Source organism: Chiloscyllium plagiosum, chromosome 37 (genome assembly GCF_004010195.1).
Source record: "Chiloscyllium plagiosum isolate BGI_BamShark_2017 chromosome 37, ASM401019v2, whole genome shotgun sequence".
Classification (NCBI taxonomy): domain Eukaryota; kingdom Metazoa; phylum Chordata; class Chondrichthyes; order Orectolobiformes; family Hemiscylliidae; genus Chiloscyllium; species Chiloscyllium plagiosum.
Genome location: NC_057746.1, coordinates 16,855,862 through 16,879,876, shown reverse-complemented (window position 1 = coordinate 16,879,876; position 24,015 = coordinate 16,855,862). Strand labels below are relative to the sequence as shown.

The 24,015-nt window shown below is 43.2% G+C and overlaps 1 protein-coding gene across 1 annotated transcript in view; it reads right to left on the bottom strand.

Moving 5' to 3' along the window:
- Nucleotides 1–3,782: 3,782 nt before the first annotated feature.
- Nucleotides 3,783–24,015, bottom strand: part of LOC122541239 — a 41,196-nt gene continuing 20,963 nt past the window's right edge. Inside the window, 7 exon segments of the mRNA XM_043677857.1 lie at nt 3,783–4,123; nt 4,457–4,489; nt 5,056–5,160; nt 7,837–8,100; nt 8,218–8,490; nt 9,451–9,711; nt 14,038–14,124. Coding sequence (XP_043533792.1) covers nt 4,083–4,123; nt 4,457–4,489; nt 5,056–5,160; nt 7,837–8,100; nt 8,218–8,490; nt 9,451–9,711; nt 14,038–14,124 — 1,064 coding nt within the window. The 3' untranslated portion in view covers nt 3,783–4,082.

Here is a 24,015-nt window from a genome sequence, read left to right as displayed (position 1 = left end):
TCACAAATCTGTGCTGGCTGTCCCTAATCAAGCAGTGCCTTTCCAGATAATGATAAATCCTATCCCTCAGTACCCTTTCCATTACTTTGCCTACCACCGAAGTAAGACTAACTGGCCTGTAATTCCCGGGGTTATCCCTATTCCCTTTTTTGAACAGGGGCACAACATTCGCCACTCTCCAGTCCCCTCGTACCACCCCCGTTGACAGTGAAGACGAAAAGATCATTGCCAAGGGCTCTGCAATTTCCTCTCTTGCTTCCCACATAATCCTAGGATATATCCCATCAGGCCCGGGGGACTAGTCTATCAAGTTTTTCAAAATGCCCAACACATCTTCCTTCCTAACAAGTATCTCCTCTAGCTTACCAGTCCATTTCATACTCTTCTCTTCAACAATACGGTCCCTCCCATTTGTAAATACTGAAGAAAAGTACTCATTCAAGACCTCTCCTATCTTTTCCGACTCAATACACAGTCTCCCACTACTGTCCTTGATCGGACCTACCCTCGTTCTCGTCATTCTCATGTTTCTCACAAAAGCATAAAAGGCCTTGGGGTTATCCTTGATCCTACCCGCCAAAGATTTTTCATGCCCTCTCTTAGCTCTCCTAATCCCTTTCGTCACCTCCCTCCTGGCTATCCTGTATCCCTCCAAAGCTCTGTCAGAACTTTGTTTCCTCAATCTTATGTAAGCTTCCTTCTTCCTCTTCACTAGACATTCAACCTCCCTTGTCAACCAAGGTTCCCTCACACGACCATCGCTTTCCTGCCTGATAGGTACATACATATCAAGGACACATCGTATCTGTTCCTTGAAAAAGTACCACATTTCAATGACATCCTTCCCTGACAGCCTATGCTCCCAACTTATGCTCCTCAGATCCTGTCTTGCAGCATCGTATTTACCCTTCCCCCAATTGTAAAACCTACCCTGTTGCATGCGCCTATCTCTCTCCAAAACCAAGGTGAAAGTCACAGAATTGTGGTCACCACCACCAAAATGCTCACCCACTTAACAAGCCCATCAATTGTCCCGGTTCGTTACCGAGTACCAAATCCAATATGGCCTCCCTTCTGGTCGGACAATCTACATACTGAGTTAGAAAAGCTTCCTGGACACACTGCACAAACACTGCCCCGTCCAATCTACTTGATCTAAAGAGCTTCCAATCAATATTTGGGAAGTTGAAATCGCCCATGACTACTACCCTGTGGCTTCTGCACCTTTCCAAAATCTGTTTCCCAATCTGTTTCTCCACATCTCTGCTGCTATTGGGGGGCCTATAGTAAACACCCAACAAGGTGACTGCTCCTTTCCTATTTCTGACTTCAGCCCATACTACCTTCAAAGGCAGATCCCCATCGAACTGCCTTTCTGCAGCCATTATACCATTTCTAATTAGCAACCCCACATCCGCTCCTTTTTTACCACCCTCCCTAATCTTACTGAAACATCTATAACCAGCAACCACCAACAACCATTCCTGTCCCTCTACTATCCATGTTTCTGTGATGGCCACAACATCGTAGTCCTAACTACCAATCCACGCCTTAAGTTCACCCACCTTATTTCAGATACTCCTTGCGTTGAAGTATACACACTTGAACCCATCTCCGTGTCCGCAAGTATTCCCTGTCAGTGCTACCTTCTCCACAGCCTCCCTACATTCTTGGACATCCTGAAAAGCAGCTAACCTACTTGCTGGACTACAAGTCCGGATCCCATCCCCCTGCCAAATTAGTTTAAACCCCCCCGAAGAGTGCTAGCAAACCTACCTCCCAGGATATTGGTGCCCTTCTGGTTCAGGTGCAACCCGTCCTGCTTGTACAGGTCCCACCTTCCCCAGAATGCAGTCCAATTGTCCAAATACCGGAAGCCCTCCCTCCTACACCATCCTTGCAGCCACATGTTCAACTGCACTCTTTTCCTATTCCTTGCCTCACTGTCACGTGGCACCGGCAACAACCCAGAGATGACGACTCTGTCCGTCCTAGCTTTTAGCTTCCAGCCTAACTCCGAGCTCCTGAATGACCTTCCCACCCCTCTTCCTACCTATGTTATTGGTGCCAATGTGCACCACGACTTCTGTCTGCACACCCTCCCCCTTAAGGATTCTGAAGACACGGTCAGAGACGTCTCGGACCCTGGCACCCGGGAGGCAACAAACCAACCGAGAGTCTCGCCAATGTCCACAGAACCGCCTGTCTGTCCCTCTAACTATAGAGTCTCCTCCAACTAGCACTCTCCTCCTCGCCCCCTTTCCCTTCTGAGCCTCAGAGCCGGACCTCGTGCCAGAGACCCAGTCACTGCAGCTTACCACTGCTAGGCCGTCCCCCCTAACAGTATCCAAAGCGGTATACTTATTATTGAGGGGAACGACCACAGGGGATCCCTGCACTGTCTGCTTCCTCCCCTTCTCACCTCTAACTGTTAGCCAGCTACCTCTGTTCTCTGGCGTAATAATGTCCCTGTAGCTTCTACATATCACCCTCTCGAATAATTCCCAGTTCATCCAACTCCAGCTCCAGTTCCCTAACTGTGAGGAGCTGGAGCTGGCTGCACTTCCTGCAGGTGAAGTCAGCAGGAGCATCAGTGGTCACCCCTACCTCAAACATCCTGCAGGAGGAACATTCCACTGCCTGCGCTGCCATAACTCTACACTTAGTGTCCAAAACAAGAACACTAAGTAGCTTACCTGTTCAGCCGACTGAGTCCTTTTTTTTTAGGTTAGAGGAGGAGAGAGGGTGGGAGACACTACACGTGTAGAGTCTCGGGTTCCTTCTCCACTCAAAAAACAATCACTTACCTTCCCAACCGGCTTTGAGCTCCGACTTCACTTCCGCTCAGCTCCCGCCGCTCTCTGCTGCAAAAAGACCGTTGGCGTCGAGGTAATGTGTTCCCTGGTCAGCATTTTGTCTCATGTCTGCCAAAAACTCGAAGGAGGCTCAGAACAACCTAGGTTTGGCTTGGGAACCAGGTAGTCTTCAGGACTCAAAAAGGAGTTCAAACATTTTTTGGAACCTGAGCACCTTCGATGTCCTTTTCCTACTCACATAATCCAGCCTGTCACAGCATGGTCTGCTTTCAGCACAGCTAACCCATTTTCACCTACTTATGTTCCCCATAACCAGCAATTTTTCTTTCTCTCTTACATGTTATCATCCATTTCTCGGTCAATCTAATGGTCATTCTCTCTGCATCTCCATCCATCACTCCTATCCCTGCATGCAGCACATACAACATCTTTTCCAAGCTACTTGTGATTGGCACTGCATCCACAAACTTTCACTCCTTCCACCACCAGATGCACAGTAGCAGTGTACTATTTATGCAAGGTGACCTGCACAGATTTGCCAACCATTTTTTGACAATATCTTTCCAACATCTGACCATCTCCATCTGGAAGAACAAGGGCAGCATATACATGGGAACACCACCACCTGCAAGTTTCCTTCCAAGCCACTCATCACCCTTGGAAATATTTTACCGTTCCTTCAGTGATGCTGGAACAGAGTTCTGGAACTCTTTTTCTAAGGTCATTGTGGGGTTTAGCTATAGTAGATGGATTGCAACAATTCAAGAAGGTAAATTGCTGCCACCTTCAAGGGTAACTAGGACAGCAAGAAATGCTGGCCCAGCAGCATGACCATATCATGAGTGAATTTTTAAAAACCTTCAGTTCCCAAGAAGGGTCACTGAACCCAAAACGTTAAATCTGCTCTCTTTCCACACTTGCTACCTGACCTGTGGAGTTTTACCAGCAATTTCTGCTTCCTTTTGATTCAAGATTTCCAGCATCTGCAGTTTTTTTTATTTTATCTTATCCACAATAAGTAGTTTTGAGATATTTCTCTATGCCAAACCCCACCTCCAATATATCTTAACGCTCAGGCCCATACTGTAGCAACTATTTCCAGAAGGTAAGTCTTAAAGTTCAGTGTTGAACCATATGAGCTGGTCTTTTTTGACAGCAGGGAGACAGTCACAGAGCTCAGCGTTCACCCTTCGGATTGCAGTTAACACCAGCTCCAATTTCCCAGTTACAACATTCTTCTCACTTTTGACCAACACTACTCGTATCTTAGGTATTGGTAGAACCGTCTGAGGGTGTCCTATCATCAGCTGTTAATGGAAAAAGAGGCATTAAAAAACTGTTCATTATCAGAGATACTGTGACAGAACACAAGACAAAGAGAAGGAGTGTGTGAAGGGGAAACAGACAGAGGGGAAAAAGAAGTGTGATAAATACTCACAGAGAGGTGGATAAATATACCCAGACCAGAGACACAATGGAAGCAGGTACAGAGATCAAAACAGACAGAAAAGAAAGAAAGATATAGGGAGACAGTGTATAACACACAGACATAGAAACAAGCCATTATATCCATCTAACACAAAAAGAAGAGTTAGTTTCACAATAATAGAGATCCAGAAATGTCCAAATTATCAGCTTACTGTTTGTGGGATCGTAGCCATTCTTCACTTTCTCTGCAAAAACAAGGAATATTTAGGTGATTGACCCAAAAAAAGAGCCATTGAATCACAGAACAGAGAGAGGTGGAAACTCCAAAAGAAAGGGAGCGATGGACATGAAGCCTCTTGAGACCACTATTCCCAATGAGACACCTACCCAAGGCTCTCACCCTGACCGGTACCCAAGATCCACGCTCACATCCAGGCTCAGTCCTTCATTATTAAATTTGCCCTGAGCCGCTAATATCCAACACCAAACTGACAGTCATCCACAATCTGAAATGACTTTACACTCATATGTACCCAGAGAACCTACATGTACTCCTACCTACCCTAAGGAACAGGGTTCCATCTCCTATCTTGCTTCACAAACTGAGGCCTTCTCCCCACAGCCTGAGCTCCTGTAAAGCCTTGAGACCAACCTCCAAACACAGAGGGTCTTCCCCCATCTGTCGCGCACATGCACACACACGCGTGCGCACACACCTTGGGCCCTGAACCCTACTGTGGGAAACCCCTCTTCAGGCTCTCCACCCCCTGAATTCCCAGGGAGGAGCTGCCACTTTTTCATAAACTCCTACCTTTCTTCTTGTAGATGAAGAAAGCCGCAACAGCAAGAGCAACGATCCCAAGGACCCCAAGTAGAATCCCGACAGTCATGGGAACCTGGGAACGAGATGTCGGGACTGAGAGAGAGAGAGAGACCGACCATTAGGAGGTTCCTCCCAGTATTCCTCAACTAAATCTCTCTTTGTTTCCCTCTATTTCCTTCTACTTTCCTTTTTCACTTCCTGTGCCTTCAAGTTCCACATTCCCACCACTCTTTACCCAAAGAAGCTTCTTCTCAATTTGCTATTGCCTACTGTTACAGTCTCTGTTAGGTCACTCTTCAGTCTCCATTATTCAAGAGAGAAGAGATCCAGCATGTCAATTCTTTCCTGATATGTATACTCTCACATTTCTGATATCATCATTGTCAATCTTCTCTGCATCTTCTCTTATGTCTCAATATCTTTTCTATATGGTGATCACAACTATCTGCAGTACTCCATATGTGGAGTCAATCACACTTCAAGATTAATTTAGCATCACCTACCAACTAGTTCCCTCTCTAGATAATTATATTGCATGCTTTGATTTGCGACCTTGCTAACCTGTGGAAAAACATTTCGTAACTGGTGTATATTTTTGTTCAGGATCTCTTTGTTCCTCCAGTTCATTTGCCAATAACTTGTTCATTTTAACATTTAGTACTTTTTCTTGTAACTTGTTACAGATCTCACGAGTTTGGTCTATCCCCCAATGTGGTGTCATCTGCAAATTTAGGAATTGTATTTTGATCAGCAGAATGACTGACTGATTAGATTATTCCAGTGTAACACTCAGCAGTCTGGCCAAGTGTGCATGTGCCTCCTGTGAGATTTTGGTTCTGCTGTCTCCTATTCCCAAGGATTGTGTTAGAATACATGAAACTTGACTTCTTGAGATTGCATGTTGTTGCTATCTGTAAATGAAAATGGAAAGTTAATTCTAAATTTACATTTATAAAGAAGATTTTAAATTCTATTGGAAAAAGACAGTAAATGATGCTGAATCATTAATTTCAGAATCATTTCAGAAATCCAGTGAAGACACAGGGGGCAATCTGGGATTTCATGATTCCAAAGTCCAGGTCATTCTTGGAAATTGTGATCAGCAATGTTTCTATCACTCGTCCTTGTGGAACATTAATTCCTGCATCTTGAAGCTCTAACAATCCATTATTTCCAGATCTGTTTCTTGTCTTGAAACCACCCAACAATTAATTTCACGACATTTCCACTCTTTCCACATTCTCTGAATGAATTTATTCTTCTGTTATGGAAGTATTTAATATGTTTTTTAAAAACCTGCACAAAATACATACATAAAATTACTGCTACGAGTCTGATCCCACATGAAAAACTTCAGTGAAGTTGGTCAACCATAATATTTCCTCTCAGTCTATGCTGACTTTGTTTGATTTCATTTAAATCAAAAATAGAAGATTTCTTAGCATCACAAAAATATTTTAAAACCATGTTATATAGATGGAGCTATAATTCCAGAATGCACTGGATGCTACCACACCATAATCTCTCAGGATATACTACATCTTGTTGGACATGAATATCCCAGGATACATTGGACTGTCATGTAACAAAATATAGAATCTCTACAATGTGGGCAGTGACCATTTGGTCCATCAGGTCCACACCAACCCTCCAAACAGCATCCCACCCAGACCCATCCTTGGTTACTCTGGGTAATTTAGCATAATTTGCCTCATCTGCACACCTTTGGGCTGTGAAAACATAACACACAAAACATGGGCATCAGTAGCTGGGCCAGTATTTATTGCCCGTTCACAGTTGCCACTGAGAAGATGGCAGTGAGCTGCTGTTTTGAACTGCTAAAGGTAGAATTACAAATTTGTTACGAAAGGAGTTCAAGATTTTGACCCAGCAACACTAAATGAATGGTAATATATTTACAAAGCAGGATGGCGAATAGCTTGGAAGAGAATTCACAGGAAGTACTGTTCCCCTGTAAGTACTGCCCATATCCTTCTTGGTGAAGTGGATGAGAGCTTGGAAGCTGTCCAAAGGGCTTGGATGAATTTGGCAAACGGAGAGGCTACAACATCATACCATAATCACAGAATTACAGAATTCCTGCAGTGCAGATAGAGGCCGTTTGACCCATTGAGTCTACATCAACTCGACATAGAGCATCCATCCCATTACCCATCCCTGTAACTCCACATACCAATGTCTAACCCACCTAGCTTACACATTCTAAAAGGAACAACTTAGCACAGCCAATCCACTTAACCTGCACATCTTTGGCTTATGGGAAGAAACCAGAACACTACGCGGAAACCCATGCAGACATAGGGAGAACAAGCACACTGCGCACAGATAGACATCCAAGGCTGGAAATGAACCCAGGTCCCTGGCAATGTGAGGCAGCACTACTAACCACTGTGGTCCCATGCCACCCAATAATCACACAGTGCACCCTGGACTTTAATTCTGTAATATTCCTGATATGTTAGGTGTTGGATGGCATTATACATCAGGATACACTAATGCCATTGTACTGCAGTATCCCTGGTACACAATGATAATACACTGTAATATAACAGGTCCTATCATTCTGTTATATCCCAGAATATAACAGCAGGTTAAGAGCACCTGGGTATCAGAAAACGGCCTCAATTACGGTTTTCTAAAAAGAAATGATGTGAGCCCCTGTCCTGATGAAGCAGGTCGGCACTGATCCCCTCTCCTGTAATCCTGGTTTATGTTTGGCTCCTCTCTGACAGTGAGAAATGGTCTTACCATAAATTATCACCAGCGTCTCCTCCAGTCCACTGTGCTCCACCTGACAGGAATACTCAGCCTGATCCTCCGGATCAAACTCTATCCATTTCCGGATCTGGTAGGTCATGTCGTGATTGGGTAAGATCCCAGTGGACAGGGTCTCATCGATCAACACTCCGTCCCTCCACAGAGTCACCTCGATGGCTTGTGGGTAAAACGCCGTGACGAGACAGGATAGCCAGTTAGAATCACCCAGACGGGTAAAGGACACATCAGGGGGAACTAAGGGAGACAGAAACAGGCATCACTGCAGGAATGATAAGATACACTGCCAGGGCACCATACCCTTCAAAGACTCTCACTCCCTCCTCACTGCCTACTGGCTCCCCCCACACTCACCGACTTTCAGTTGTCGCTGTCCATACTCCAAGTATCTCTTCAGCCAATCAACACATTCCACATCTAGGTAATGCTTCCACCGCTGATTGTCCACCACATCCTGGTCCCACCTGTTCTTGATACTTTCTCCCCAGGAGACTGGGGTCACCCACACCATATGATTTTTATCCAAGCTGAGGATGTCTTGTCCATTCCATCCATATTGGTTGAATCCACTTGTCATCCCTTCATCACTCAGGTCACAGCCAGTCATCATTTGATACGTATGGATCCCTGTCAATCAGAAACACAAGTTGCCAATCAAATTGAATTGAATTAGCTTTCTTGTCACATGCATTCGAATAAATGCAGTGAAAAGTTTGCAATGTCACCACTTCTGGCACTACGTTAGGTACAAAATATCTATAGATACTTAATATTTGGGTACAAAAATGAAACAATAATAAAAATCCAGGTGGGCGGCACAGTGGATAGCACTGCTGCCTCACAGTGCCAGAGACCCGGGTTCAATTCCTGCCTCAGGCAACTGTCTGTGTGGAGTTTACACGTTCTCCCTGTGTCTGCGTGGGTTTCCTCCGTGTGCTCTGGTTTCCTCCCACATTCCAAAATTGTGCAGGTTAGGTGAATTGGCCATGCTAAATTGCCAGTAGTGTTAGGTGAAGGGATAAATATAGGGGAATGGGTCTGGGTGGGTTGCTTTTCAGAGGGTCAGTGTGGTCTTGTTGGGCCGAAGGGCCTGTTTCCACACTGTAAGTAATCTAAAAAAAATCTAAGATTAAAAACACTATTTACAATCCTTTCACCTCAGTCTTTGCCAACACCGAGCCTCCAGGCTGCTTAGGGCAAAGTCTCCAAACAGCACCAAGCTTCAAAACTCAAGGCCTCACTGCCAGTCTGCAAGGACATCTCCTCCTCACACCAGCCTCCTGTCCGGGACTTGTCTCTGTCATTCCCCTCTGAGCAAATGTTTAATAAAAAACACTGAAGAGAAGGAAAAGACAGAACAGAGGAAATCTGCCTGAAGTATCCTACTCAGCCATTTTCTGTAGAAAATCAGAGACAGTCATCCCTGTCAATCAGAAACAAAAGCTACCAGACACTGTCAGTGGGAGGTGCCAACCACAGAAAATCAGGCTCTGGTTAGAGATTCTGATCCACTCTTGGTTTCTTTCTATTCTCACCGAAACCTGATCACACAGGAAACTGTCAAGCTTTTGAAGAGGGAGGACTCACCATCTGTTTGGTTGTTTCGTGACTTCAAGCTCAGGACAGCGTTTTTGAAATTCCTTTCCTGCTCCCGAGCAAGGGATAGTTTCCTTTTCCAGGCCTCAGGCCCCTCGCTCTCCACCATCCACTGTTCCCGGGGGATCAAATTCTTCTGATCACTGTTGTACGTAACAAACTGGACTCCATCCACATAACCAACAATCACAAACTGCGGGAAAGCAGGAACTGGAGTCATAGCAGTGAAGAAATACCGGAGAGAGTGAGTGTCTGAAATGGAGAGAGAGAGAGAGAGTGAGATGTCAGGACATGAATCCCTAAACACCAATCACAAAAACTCCAACTAAACATGGAGGGAAACTTCTGTGTACACTCTGCACCTGTGTTTATTAAGCACAGGTTCCCACTGGTGACATTAACCACCTTCTGAACTTGTCCCCCAGTCCCGAATCTTCCAATGACTTTTACAACTCCTGGTCTGTTCCTGCACAGGATTGAAAAATTAATGGTTTATTTTGTTTTTCTTCCTTCTTCCTGCTAAAATGTATAACTCTGCACTTCTCAATACTCACATTCATCAGCCACTTAATGGCCATTTCCACTAACATTGTGTGTGTGTGTGTGTTTTCTATCAGTTCACCTGAAGGTCAGAGACCAAACAACTTAAGTCAAGAATTCTAAGAATTCCTTCCAGGTTAGTGAGGAGGCAGCAGGATGAAAATGGCAGTTTCTCACAATTTTGTAAGTAGAGGAACAGTTTGTTTTTCAAATTAATTCTAGATTCTTCAGAAGAAAAAGGTTGAGGCTCTAACTTTCAGGCAGTTCTAGTTGTTAACCCAGACAGTTTGTTATTTTTCTTGGCCAGTGGGAACAGACTGATTCAGAAGTTCAGAATGTGTTATTAAAGGTCTCCAAAAATCAAAGAGGAATTTCTGTCAAATGAAACTGGCCAACAACAGGACAAAGGGTTGAGAACATGGTGCTGGAAAAGCACAGCCGGTCAGGGAACATCTAAGGAGCAGGAGAATTGATGTTTCGGGCATAAACACTTCATCAGGAATGAGGGGCTTATGTCCGAAACGTCGATTCTCCTGCTCCTCGGATGCTGCCTGACCGGCTGTGCTTTTCCAACACCACACTCTTATGTCTGATCTCCAGCCCTCACTTTCTCCCATCAACAGAACAAAGGATGGTCCAAAACAAACTGTTCACAATCACAAAGGAGGTTATATATCCTCAGTCAAATCCATGGAACAAGTCTTTGCTGATTGATAGTTTTAGCACCTTTGTCATCACAACACATTCCAATATGTCGGTTTTGTTGCTGAGTCAGATTCAGAGACCAGGGTCTGAGCTCTTCTTGTTTTGAGGTTTTTTTTCCATATTTCCATACAATGAAGATGAGAAACTGTCTCCCTCAATTCCCTCTGCAATCCACTGTGAAGATTCCCCAACTTGGCCATCTTATAAGTCATGCAATTTGTGACAAATATTTTAACATGGAGCAAAGTCATCTTTTTGAACAGAAGGGGGTGTACCATGTTTGCACTTGGTAATGGTCCAGGGACATGATAACATTTCAAGCTGAGTTTTTGATCTGCATGGACATCAAAATTTATGGATAACAGGCAGATGATGTCAGATATTAGAGGTAGATAAGGCTATGACTATGGAGAATGCATCCAGTAATACAGATTGACAATTCACATCAAAGCTTTAAGTTATTAATCAAGCCAGGTTAATTCTCATAGGCCAATGATCTATGCCTTGACCAAAGAAATGTATGAGCAAGTTCTGTTGAATTGAACTTTTTTTGTTTTATTTTTTACAAACAGTACTTCAATTCTGTACCATGAAACAGTGGCATATATTTCTTATATATACATATTCTTATACTGGAAATTTGGAGTTGGAGAGTGAAACAAAACCTTTAAAACCTTGAATTTCTATCTTCACATTAAGAACACCCACCACTCTGTTGTGATATGACCACTTTGTTTGAAATCTAAGCCAGTCAGCAAAGAGGAAAACAAGATATCCAACGAGGCACTGTATGCCATCAGCAGCAGAACAGTGATCTTCAGGAATTGGGGATGAGAACACAGGAAGCATGGTTACTCAGTTTGCAGATGACACCAAAATTGATGGTTTAATGAATAGTGAAGAAGGTTATCTAACAGTACAATGGGATTTTGATCACCTAGGCCAGTGGGCTGAAGTTTAGCAGATGGAGTTTAAGCCAGATAGATGTGAGGCAAGATATTTTGGTAAGGCAAACAAGGGCAGGATTTACACCATTAATAGTGAATCCTGGGAGTGTTCTTGAGTAGAGTGACCTAGGAATGCAGTTACATAGTTCATTGAAAGTAGCATCACAGATAGACAGGGTAGTGAAGAAGACATTGTCTAAGGATTGAGTATGGGAGTTGGGCATCATGTTATGGCGATACAGGATTTTGGTTAGGCCACTTTTGGCACACTGTATGCAGTTCTGGTTGCCCTACTAGAGGAAGGATATAAACTAATTGGAGAGAGTGTGCAAAAATGATTTACAAAGGATGTTACTGGGACTAGAGGGTCTAGAGGTCTAAGGAAAGGCTGGAACTCTTGTCTGGACCAGAGGAGGTTCAGGGATGACCTTAGAGAGGTTTATAAAATCATGATGCGAAGAGCAAATGTCTTTTCCCTCTGGTAGGGGAATTCAAAACTCAAGGACAATTTTAAGCTGAGACAAGAAAGATTTGAAAGGGACTGGAGGGGCTACTTTTTCCACACAGGGTGATTCACATGTGGAATGAACTGCCAGATAAAGAAGAAAAATCAGGTATAGTTACAACATTTAAAAGACATTTGGACAGGGACATGAATAGAAAAGGTTAGAGGGATATGGGCCAAATGCAAGCAATTGGCAGTACTTTAGTTTGGAAAACCTGATTGGCATTTTTGAGTTGGATTGAAGGGTCGGTTTCCATTTTGTTTGACTCCAAGTACTTAAAACTATAAGCTGGAACATCTATAAACCTCATGGCTTATCATATCAACTACTTTACCAATTACCAATCTAAGGGTCAACCCTGGTATGATGAAAGGTACAGTTTGTATATATTGTATTCATAACAGTTTTGAGTTCAGATTTCAAAATAGAGGTACATGGGTGTTGTTAACTTGAGGGCTTTGGAAATGAAAGGTCAGCAAGTCTTCTGGAATAGTGATTTAATCCATTGTCATAGACCAGGTAGATGTTAGGAAAGATACAGAAGCTTTGGAAAGGGTGCAAAGGTCTACCAGGATGCTGCCTGGACTGGAGGGCTTGTTTTATGAAGAGAGGATGATGAAGCTCGGACTTTTCTCTCTGGAGAGAAAGAGGAAGAGAGGTGACCTGATCAAGGTATATAAGATAATGAGAGGAATGGATAGAGTCAATAGCCAGAGACTTTTCCCAGGGCAGGATTGACTAGCATGAGGGGTCATAGTTTTAAGATATTAGGAGAAAGGTTTAGAGGAGACATCAGAGGAAGGTTCTTTACACAAAAAGGAATGCCAGCAGTGGTGGTGGAAGCAGAGCCATAAGGGACATTTAAGCGACTGCTGGAGTTGCACATGGATAGCAGGGAATTGAGGGGTGCATAGGTTAAGTTATTTTATTTTACATTAGCAGTCTGGTTGTTTTCATAAGTGAAGATGACAAGAAGAATCCAGTTTGCGATTAACACAGGAGACATTCCAGAAATCACTTTCTGCACATTTGATAGAATCAGAGTCGCTACACTGCAGGAAGAGGCCATTTGGCCCATGAAGTCTGCACTGACCCTCCAAATAGCAATCCACCCAGACCCATCCATCACGATATTCCCACAATCCCACATTTTCCATGCCTATACATTTAGCCTGCACATCTCTGGACACTTAAGGGCCAATCTACGTAACCTAAGTGGGAGGTCATTACAATTACTACATTAAAAGAAACATTTGGGCAAGTACATTGTTAGGAAAGGTTTAGAGAGGTCTGGGCCAACCATAGGCAAGTGGGAGGAGCTCAGTTCAGGAAACCTGGTCAGCACGGTCAAGTGGGCCGAAGGGTCTGTGTCCGTTCTGTACTCTACATTTCCTGCTCCTTGGATGCTGCCTGACCTGCTGTACTTTTCCAGCACTACAGGTTTTGACTCTGATCTGCAGTCCTCACTTTCCCTTTGTAATGTATAAACTTGGTAAATAGGGTAAAGAATGGGGCATTGCTGAAGTATTCTACGACAATCAACTTTGGAAATAATCTGTTGAGTTCTGATTTATTAGAGATGGGGAAGTGCGCTCGCAAACATGAATAACAGCTTCCTTTATCACAAAAGGATCACCATTCATAAAGGCCTATCCAGTATAAACCGGGCTATTCGATGAGTTTTAGTACCAGTTAGGCTGAATGGAAATTTTTAAAACATGAGATCATGATATAAAGAGAAGCTTTCTCGAAGGCATTTTGTTAACCTATTTTCAGGGGAAGGAGAAATTTCACGTTTCGCTTTCAGCTTCATCTGCGGAAGTAGTCAAGGTCCGTACCCAGCTTGACACCACCACCAACCCCCATATCACATTGCTTACCGGCACAAAGGTTTCCACACAGAAGACCCAGCACTAACAGTCCAATCATTGCGATTTCAGTTGCAGTTGAGGAGGAGAAATTGGTGAGAAATCATATTCTAGCGGACTTTCTCAGTCTATGAAACGGTGTCCGAGACTGATATTAAACCCTGTATCTGTGCACTCAGGCGCCTTCATACTGATTGGGTCAATGATATTTTGGGACCAATCAGAATGAAAATACTCAGTGAGTCATCAGACTTCGGTGGAACAGACGCCCACTGATGTTGAAAGTTAAAAATCACAATCTTACACCCCAAAGCTCCAATTATGCCAATATTCACAGACTGTTAGAGCAGACATTTTTAAGTGTAATCTTCCATTAGAGATGGTGACTTAGTGGTGATGTCACAGAGTTTCTCATGGCAGGCGAATGATGCGGGACAAAATAGAAGTTGCTGGAAAAGCCCAACAGCTCTGGCAGCATCTGGGCAGAGAAATCAGAGTTAACGTTTCAGTTCACAGATGCTGCCAGACGTACTGAGCTTTTCCAGGAACTTCTGTTTTGTTTCAGATTTACAGCATCTACAATTCTTTCAGTTTTTAATGATCTGCAGACATGGGTTTGCACTCCCTAATGACAGCAAATTGAATTCAAAATAAATCTGGAATTCAAACCGAGTTTAAATTAGATTACTTACAGTATGGAAACAGGCCCTTCGGCCCAACAAGTCCACACCGACCCTCCAAAGAGCAACCTACTCAGACCCATTCCCCTACATTTACCCCTTCGCCTAAAACTATGGGCAATTTAGCACAGCCAATTCACCTGACCTGCATATCTTTGGACTGTGGGAGGAAACTGGAGCACCTGAAGGAAACCCACACAGACACTGGGAGAATGTACAAACTCCACACAGACAGTTGCCCGAGGCTGGAATTGAACCTTGGTCTCTGGCACTGTGAGGCAGCGGTGCTAACCACTGTGCCACTGTGCTGCCCTTCGTAGGGGGTTTAGTAGGGTCATTCTCAGTTGTTATGATACAAAAACAACTAAACCACTAATTACTTTTAAGGGATGAATGTTCCAAACTTTCCTGGTCTGAGCCGACATATAAATCCAGACCCACAGCAATTGCTGGACAAGAATTGCTGACCTAGCCCAAAATGACCACATGACTTAAATGAATGAAAAGATTCTGTGTCCAAGGAAGCTTCCAAACCCCTGCCACATGTGATATTAGGCAACAGATGAAGCTACAGAATACACAGCAAAGGCTGTGGATTCTGACAATATACTGGCACTAATGTTGAAGACTTTTGCTTCAAAACTCGTCATGTCTGTCATCAAACTGTATGAACACAGCTATCTCAGCCACTAACACCACTGCAGGAGTTCCTCAGATAACTGTCCTCAACACAAACATTTTAAACTGCTTCATCAATGACCTTCTCTCCAACTTAATGTCAGAAGTAGGGACATTTTTAGTACCAATTGTTACACCCCAGACACTGAAACAGTCCATGTATTTGTATATCAAGAAACAGGTACGACATGAAAGTTTGGGCTGGCAGGTGGCAAGTTAGATTCATGTGAAGCAAGTCTCTCTCAGTCTGACCTGTATCCTATATTGACACTGTCCCTCTCAGTGAGGGAGCGGTGTCCTGTACTGACACTGTCCCTCTCAGTCTGTGCACTGTGTCTTGTACAATACCGTCTCTGTCAGTCTGTAAGCTGTATCATAGAACATAGAACAATACGGCACAGAACAGGCCCTTCGGCCCACGATGCTGTGTCGAACATTTGTCCTGGCTTAAGCACCTATCAATGTACCTATCTAATTGCTGCTTAAAGGCCACCAATGATTCTGACTCTGCCACTCCCGCAGGCAGCACATTCCATGCCCCCACCACTCTCTGGGTAAAGAACCTACCCCTGACATCCCCCCTATACCTTCCACCCTTCACCTTAAATTTATGTCCCTTTGTAACACTGTTGTACCCGGGGAAAACGTCTCTGACTGTCTACTCTATCTATTCCCCCGATCATCTTATAAACCTCTATCAAGTCACTCCTCATCCTTCGCCGTTCCAATGAGAAAAAGCCTAGCACTCTCAACCTATCCTCATACAACCTATTCTCCATTCCAGGCAACATCCTGGTAAATCTCCTCTGCACCCTCTCCAAAGCTTCCACATCTTTCCTAAAGTGAGGCAACCAGAACTGCACACAGTACTCCAAATGTGGCCTTACCAAAGTCCTGTACAGCTGCAACATCACCTCACAACTCTTGAATTCAATCTCTTTGCTAATGAACGCTAATACACCACAGGCTCTATCCACCTGAGTGGCAACTTTCAAAGAGCTATGAACATAGACCCCAAGATCCCTCTGCTCCTCCACCTTACTAAGAACCCTACCGTTAACCCTGTATTCTGCATTCTTATTTGTCCTTCCAAAATGGACAACCTCGCACTTGACAGGGTTGAACTCCATCTGCCACTCCATCTGCCACTCCTCAGCCCAGCTCTGCATCATATCTAAGTCCCTTTGCAGCCGACAACAGCTCTCCTCACTATCCACAACTCCAAATTTACTGACCCACGCTTTGACTCCCTCTTCCAAGTACCGTGTACTGACACCCTCCCTCTCAAGTCTATGAGCTGTGTCCTGTACCATAGAATTTCCCATGGAATCCCTGCAGTGTGGAAACAGGCCCTTCAGCCCAGCAAGTCCACACCAACACTCTGAAGAGTATCACACCCAAACCCATTCCACATTACTCTACATTACCCCTGATGAATGCACCTGACCTACACATCCCTAAACACTGTGGGCAATTCACCTAACCTGCACTTGTTTGGATTGTGAGAAGAAACCAATGCAAACACAAGGGATAGAATGTGCAAACTCTACACAGATAGTTACCCAAGGCTGAAATTGAACCCGGGTCCCTGGCACTGTGAGGCAGCAGTGATAACCACTAAGCCACCATGCTGCCCCTCTGTCTCTCTCAGTCTGTGAGCTGTGTCCTGTACTGACACTGTCTATCACAGTCTGTGAGCTGCAACCTGTACCAATGCTCTCTCTCCTCAGTCTATGAACTGTCTATTGTACTGCCACTATCCTTCATAGTTTGTGTGCTGTCCTACACTGACACTGTCCATTTCAGTCTGAGCTGTGTCCTTTACTGATACTATTCCTCTCAAGTCTGTGAGCTGTGTCCAGTATTGACACTGTCCCTTTCAGTCTGTGAGTTGTGTCCTTTACCAATACTGTCTCTCTCAGTCTTTGAGCTGTATCCTTGTACTGACAACATCCCTCTCAGTCTGTGAACTGTGTCCTGTATTATCACTCTCCCTTTCAGTCTGTTAGCTGTATCATGTACTGAGACTATCTCTTTCAGTCTGTGAGCTGTGTCCTGTGCTGACATTGACCCTCTCAGTCTGTGACCTGTGTCCTGAATTCTCACTGTCCCTCTCAGTCTGTGAACTGTGTCATGTTGCTATACTGTCTGTTTCAGTCTGTGAGCTGCGTCCTGTACTGACACTCTCCCTCTGTGTCCTTTACTGACACTGTCCCTTTCAGTCTATAAACTGCATCCTTGAGGGCAATGACTGTTTTCTCTGTACAATCTGTCATGTTAGCTGTGAATTCATTTCTATGGTCCGAATATTGCTAGTAATTCGAAAACACTAATACTTTAAGTATTATTTTATGATTTCTACAGTTTGTTTGTTATAGTAAGTTAACATGGTAAGAAGAAGCCAGTATGAGACTAACACAGGAGACTTTTGAAATCAGTTTCTACAAGGTTGGAAACCAGCCAGGAATGATTTTGAGCCTAAACTGTGAGGTAATTAGAGAATAAGGAATTAATTAATAGATATTGATGAAGATTGAATGCATAACCTACAACAGCATGTCTGTGATGTTTTATAAGATTATAACATTTTAAGTGTATATTGTTACATTTTGCTGCATAAAATGGTGATTTTTCAAATACAGAGATAAGCAATGTTGAGAAAATGAAACCTTCGTAACTGATCTTTTGGTTATTTTAACCAGTTTGTTCAGAAATGTACAACATTAGTCCAGGCAATATTAGACAACAATCAGATAGAGAAACATTCTGATACGTTCTGAGACATTACGTAGGAGAAAGTGTTCACGAATTTGGGAAAGTGTTAGAAATCAATCATAAATAAACTGACAGTTAAGTTAATCAATGAGTGCTTGATAGTTAGGCTGATTAGAGATAACTTAAAAAAAAGTTAAAGATATGAAGTTGAACTTTAGAGAAGACACTTTCTTAACCTATTATATAGCCTTGGGGAAAGAAGAGAATTTCACAATTCACTTCAGCCCCAACAACTGAAGTCATCAATGTCTGTCTCATTCTAAAACTAGTGACTTTTCTCTTTTTACTTCTACTTAAAAATTAATCTTCTATCATTTTAAACTTCTGTGACTTTTACTGTTCAGTCAATATTTAAATTTATCAACTAAGATGTTTGCTCTTGCCTTATGTTTCATTTCAAATGAACATAAATCTTTTATTTTTGTGGGTTCAGTGAAGGTTAAAACATGAAGTCAGATAAACTGTACCATATAAACCATTACAATAGTAACATGACATGTGTAAAAGTCCCATTACCTAGCCTGTCATTGCCCTTCACACCTTATTACCCATTGACTCAGTTTGGATACCCCAGTACCGGCCTGGCACTGTCCCACCCCCTATCACCTCCATTACTCACCTGCAGAGAGCTCTTCCCACAGAAATCCCAGCACTATCGGTCCAATCATTTGACTTCAGTTGACAGCCTGTGGGGAGAAATTGGTGAGAAATTATTTCCCACCAGATTGTCTCAGTCTCTGTGCTGTGTCCTGGACTGATATGAACTATGTTTCTGTTCACTCAGTTACTTTCATACTGATTGATCCCAAAATATCATTGACAAAATAAAAAGATTTTAAGAGTCATCAGTGTCCAGAAAAATACACTCAAAAAACATACCCAAATATTTTGAATGACTGTCTTACAGCATCAGGAATCCGGGCTTGATTCCACCCTTGGGCAACTGTCTCTGTGGAGTTTGCATATTTTCCCCAAATTTGCATGGGTTTACTCTGGGTACTCCCATTTCCTCTAACAGTTCAAAGATGTGCAGGTTGGGTAAATAGAGTATGGGGGTGTGTTTGGATGGGATGGTCTTCAGAATGGATGGGCAGAATGCCTGTAGGGATTGCATGTTTTCACACTCTAGGGATTCCATGATTTTATTCTATGATTCCAGGAATCAGTCTCTCGAAGCTGCTACTCATCCAATGAGATCAATGCTGATCTTAACTCCTGTTTCATATTCTTCAAAAATAAAAGATCAATCCAACTGTCTTAACAATCACAGACCTTGAGAGGAAACATTATTCAGTGAACATGTCATGTAAAGGAAAATAGTGACTTAATGGTGATGTCACTGTGCTTGACATCCCACGGTAATGATTTGGGACATGGGTTCACATTCCCTTGTGGCAGATAGTGAAGTGTGAATTCAGTAAAAGACTGGAATTAAAAGTCGGACTATTGCTGACGATATCAACATGGTTAGTTTCAATCTCACTCACTGATGAAACCTTCCAGTCTTTCCTGGTCTGGGTCTACATATGACTTCAGATGCACAGTAATTGTCTGATGGACAATAGATGTTGACCAAGTCAATGATATCTACTCTCCATCAATAAAATTAAGTATTCTGAGTGGAAATGTGCTTCCTGCCAAGCATGGTTTCAGGATCCATTGAGGCAAAGGAATGCACAGGAAAGGAATAAGGGAGAAAGTGAAGAGCTGATGCTTCCTGATGAAGAATTAATGCTTGGAACATCAACTCTTCTGCACCTTGGATGCTACCTGACGGGCTGTGTTTTCCAGCACCACACTTTTTGACAGCAGAAGAATGAGCCCCGACAACATCCTGGTAGTAATGCTGAAGTCTTGGGCTCCAGACATTGTGGTGTTCCTCATCAAGCTGATCAGTACTACTATTCCAGCCACAGTACTGAACTGCTGAAGTTCCTCAGAGTAGTGTTGTATGTCCCAGCATTTCCAGCTGCTTAATCAAGGGCATTCCCCTCATCATAAAGTCCAAACTAGGGGTACTTGTTGATGGATCTTCAGACCTCAAACTTTAAAATAGTCCATGCATTTAGACAGCTAGAGATGGTACTGCATGAAGCTCTGGGCTGGCAGGTGGGAAGTTACATTCATGTCAAACATGTACCAGACAAAGCCCATCTTCAACAAGGCAGAATCTCAACATATTTCATTCACCTCACCATCTTACATTCACAGGAATTGCCATTTCTGAATTATCCACTGCCAGTATTGATGGAGAAACTAAACAAGACCAGCCACTGTTGCTTTAAGAGTAGTTCAGAGGGTGGGAATTCTGCAGTGAGTAACTCACCTCCTGGCTCACCAAGGTCTGTTCATCATCAACAAGATATTGTATGATGGAACTTTGTCACTGCTCACCATGTTCTATGAGGTCAATGGACTCTTGGTCAGTAGAATCTGGATTTGCTGCCTCAATCCTCCTTTTCAGTCAGGATCTACAAGTCTGTTGACTGTCGTGACTATGAATCATCTCACTGACCTCCTGGCAGCTGGTGAAGAAGACAAGTGGCAAGCTGATCTCCACAGTAACAGGATTTGAGTACAGGAGCAGGGATTGTTGCAATTGTGTCGGGCCTTGGTGAGACTACACCTGCAGTATTGTGTGCAGTGAAGGTCTCCTGATCTGCAGAAGGATGTTCTGGCTCTGGAGGGTGTTGTGTAAATTACCACAAGCTACATTTAATGCTGCTACTTATTGAGAAATCTCACAATACTGAAACGATTATTTAAATTTTATTGACTGTAGCAACCAAAATAAGACGCCGCAAGTAAGCAAGTTACATCTCACAACACAAGTTCACTGTTAACTAATTAATGGTGGAATTTAGCTATGATTCCAACCAACAGTTTCTATCTCTCAATGTGTCCAGGGTTCAATCCTAGTGCATGTTATTCTCCAGAATTCTGCTACCAAGGAATTCTGCAATTGAATTCTTATATAATTTTCCATCCATTAATTTTGTGGTGTGACATTTTTGATGATCCTTTGATTCTTTTATTCCCAATATTGCATGTCTGCAGACTGCCTTCTTCTCAAAAGTTGCTTCCCTGTTCCTTTGCTACATTTGGCATTGACTGTGTGTCAACCTGCCTACCTATGATAGGCCCACACAGAACATAGGAAAGCAAACTTGGCCAAACTATACCAAAAACACCCAGAATGCCTCAGCAGGGATCAAACAGGCTGTCAAGTGAAACCAGACAGCACTCGCAGACAAGGGAATAGACTTCCTAAAACCCACTAACAATACCAGATCAACCACAGCTGTCCCAAATCCCTGAGGGCAGTCTCATAACACAGCAATACCAAAGCTACACAAAAGAAAGGTCAGACAGCGAGGCACCAAAGGATCCTGCTCGAAGGACAGGCAAACGCCTTACTAAAATCCATATATACCACATCTACCGCTTTCCCCTCATCAACCTCCTTCGTCACCTTTTCAAAGAATTCAAGGTCAGACAGCGAGGCACCAAAGGATCCTGCTCGAAGGACAGGAACAATGGAAGCACCTTACTCACCTAGAAGACTGGAATCTCCTGACCCATTAATACTGTCAGGATCTTGTATTGTATTGAGAATCAAGACATTCATCCGATAACTGTTTTCCAATTAGCATAATTGTAACTAGATCACTCCATTCTCAGATGCATTGTATCTTTCCCCATTTCTAATTAACCTTATAGTACAAGATTATTATAAAATCTGGTTTCTTCCTCAGCTGGAGAAGAGAACCCTTGATCTACCCGCACAGACTGTCAGCTCTGTGTCAGCCTATTCTGTGTCAGTCAATTTCTCTTCTAGCCATATGGCTTGTCATAAACAGCTTGTCAATTTCACCCCATCTTGTTTGTGTGGTCTCTGCTTTATTGGGCTAATTTCTCCAACACTGTGTTTGAAGACACAGCTTTCCCAAAGTTAACTCCTTAAGTTCTTCTGCAGGGCAGTAAGTTGTCCTTGTGGCATAAGGCAGCCATTTATCAAGCAGTTGTTAAAACAGTTTTGTTCATATATCTTTGACTCCTTTTCCCAGTCATGGCTAATTTTGCTGTCAATTCCCACATAACTATTTATCCTTGTCCCTTAATACTTTATTCTGGACAGAATTGTTGCTGCCTCTTTCAATCTATGCACAGTTATTAAACGTCTTTAAACCATGACAAGGGAGAACAACAAAAGTTCATTGGACTGATGCAGGAAGGATATTTCCAAAGACTGAGGTATCCGAAACCTCATGTTCTAAGGATACAGGATAGGTCATTTACAACTGGGAGGAGGAGACGTTTCTTCACTCAGTGAGTGGTGAGCCTATGGAATTCTCTGCCACAAAAAGAGGTTGAGGTCCAAACATTGAATGTTTTCAACAAGGAGCTAGATATATTTCTTAAGGTTAGAGTAATCAAAGTGTAAGGGGTGAAAGCAGGAACAACAGAGTTGGATGACAAGCCATGATCACACTGGTTAATAGAGTAGGCTTGAAGGATTAGATGACAATTCCCGCTCCTGTTTTCTATGTTTCTATGGCTTCGAATGACATCACCACATTGAGTCAAGCTGAATACACTGCTCAGCAATAACACTTTTAGATCCAAACACCTTATACATCATAGTGCACAAGTCAGATAAGTGATGAAATACTCCACATTACCTGGATTTAATTTCATAGAACATAGAACATAGAAATGTACAGCACAGAACAGGCCCAGCAGCCCATGATGTTGTGCCAAGAATTATTCCTAATCTAAAATAAAAATAACCAAACCTACGCACCCCTCAATTTACTGCTGTCCATATGCATGTCCAACAGTCGCTTAAATATACCTAATGACTCTGCTCCCACCGCCACCGCTGGCAACGCATTCCATGCATTCACAACTCTCTGCATAAAGAGCCTATCTCTGACATCTCCTCTATACCATCCTCCTAATATCTTAAAACTATAAGCCCCCGTACCAGTCAATCCTGCCCTGGGGAAAGTCTCTGGCAATTGACTCTATCCATGCCTCTCATTACTTGTATACCTTGATCAGGTCACTGCTCTTCCTCCTTCTCTCAGAGAGAAAAGTCTGAGCTTAGTCAACCTCCCTCCGTAAGACAAGCCGTCCAGTCCAGGCAGCATCCTGGTAAACCTTCCTTGCACCCTCACCAAAGCCTCCGTATCTTTCCTATAATAGGGTGACCAGAACTGGACAGAGTATGCCAAGTGTAGTCTCACCGGGTCTTGTAGAACTGCAGCAAACTCTCGCGGCTCTTAAACTCAATCCCCCTGTTAATGAAAGCCAAAACACCATATGCTTTCTGAGCAACCCTATCCACTTGGGTGGTAACTTTGAGGTGGTAACGATGTACTTACACATCCAGATCCCTCTGTTCCTCCACACTGCCAAGAATCCTGTCTTTAATCCTATATTCAGCATTCAAGTGCAACTTTCCAAAATGCATCACTTTGCATTTATCCAGGTTGAACTCCATCTGCCATTTCTCAGCCCAGCTCTGCATCTTGTCTGTGTCGCACTGCAGTCTGCAATAGCTCTCGATACAATCAAGGCAACTCCAATCTTTGTATCATTGGAAAATGATCAACCTCTTCATCCAAGTCTTTTATAAAAACTACAAAGAGCAGAGGCCCAAGAACAGAGCTGTGCAGGATACCACTCACCATTGACCTCCAGGCTGAATACTTTCCATCTACAACCACTCTCTGCCCTCTGTCAGCCAACAATTTTGAATTCAGACAGCCAAATCTCCCTGTATCCCATTCCTCCTGACTTTATGAATGAACCTACCATGGGGAATCTTTTCAAACGCCTTGCTGAAATCCAT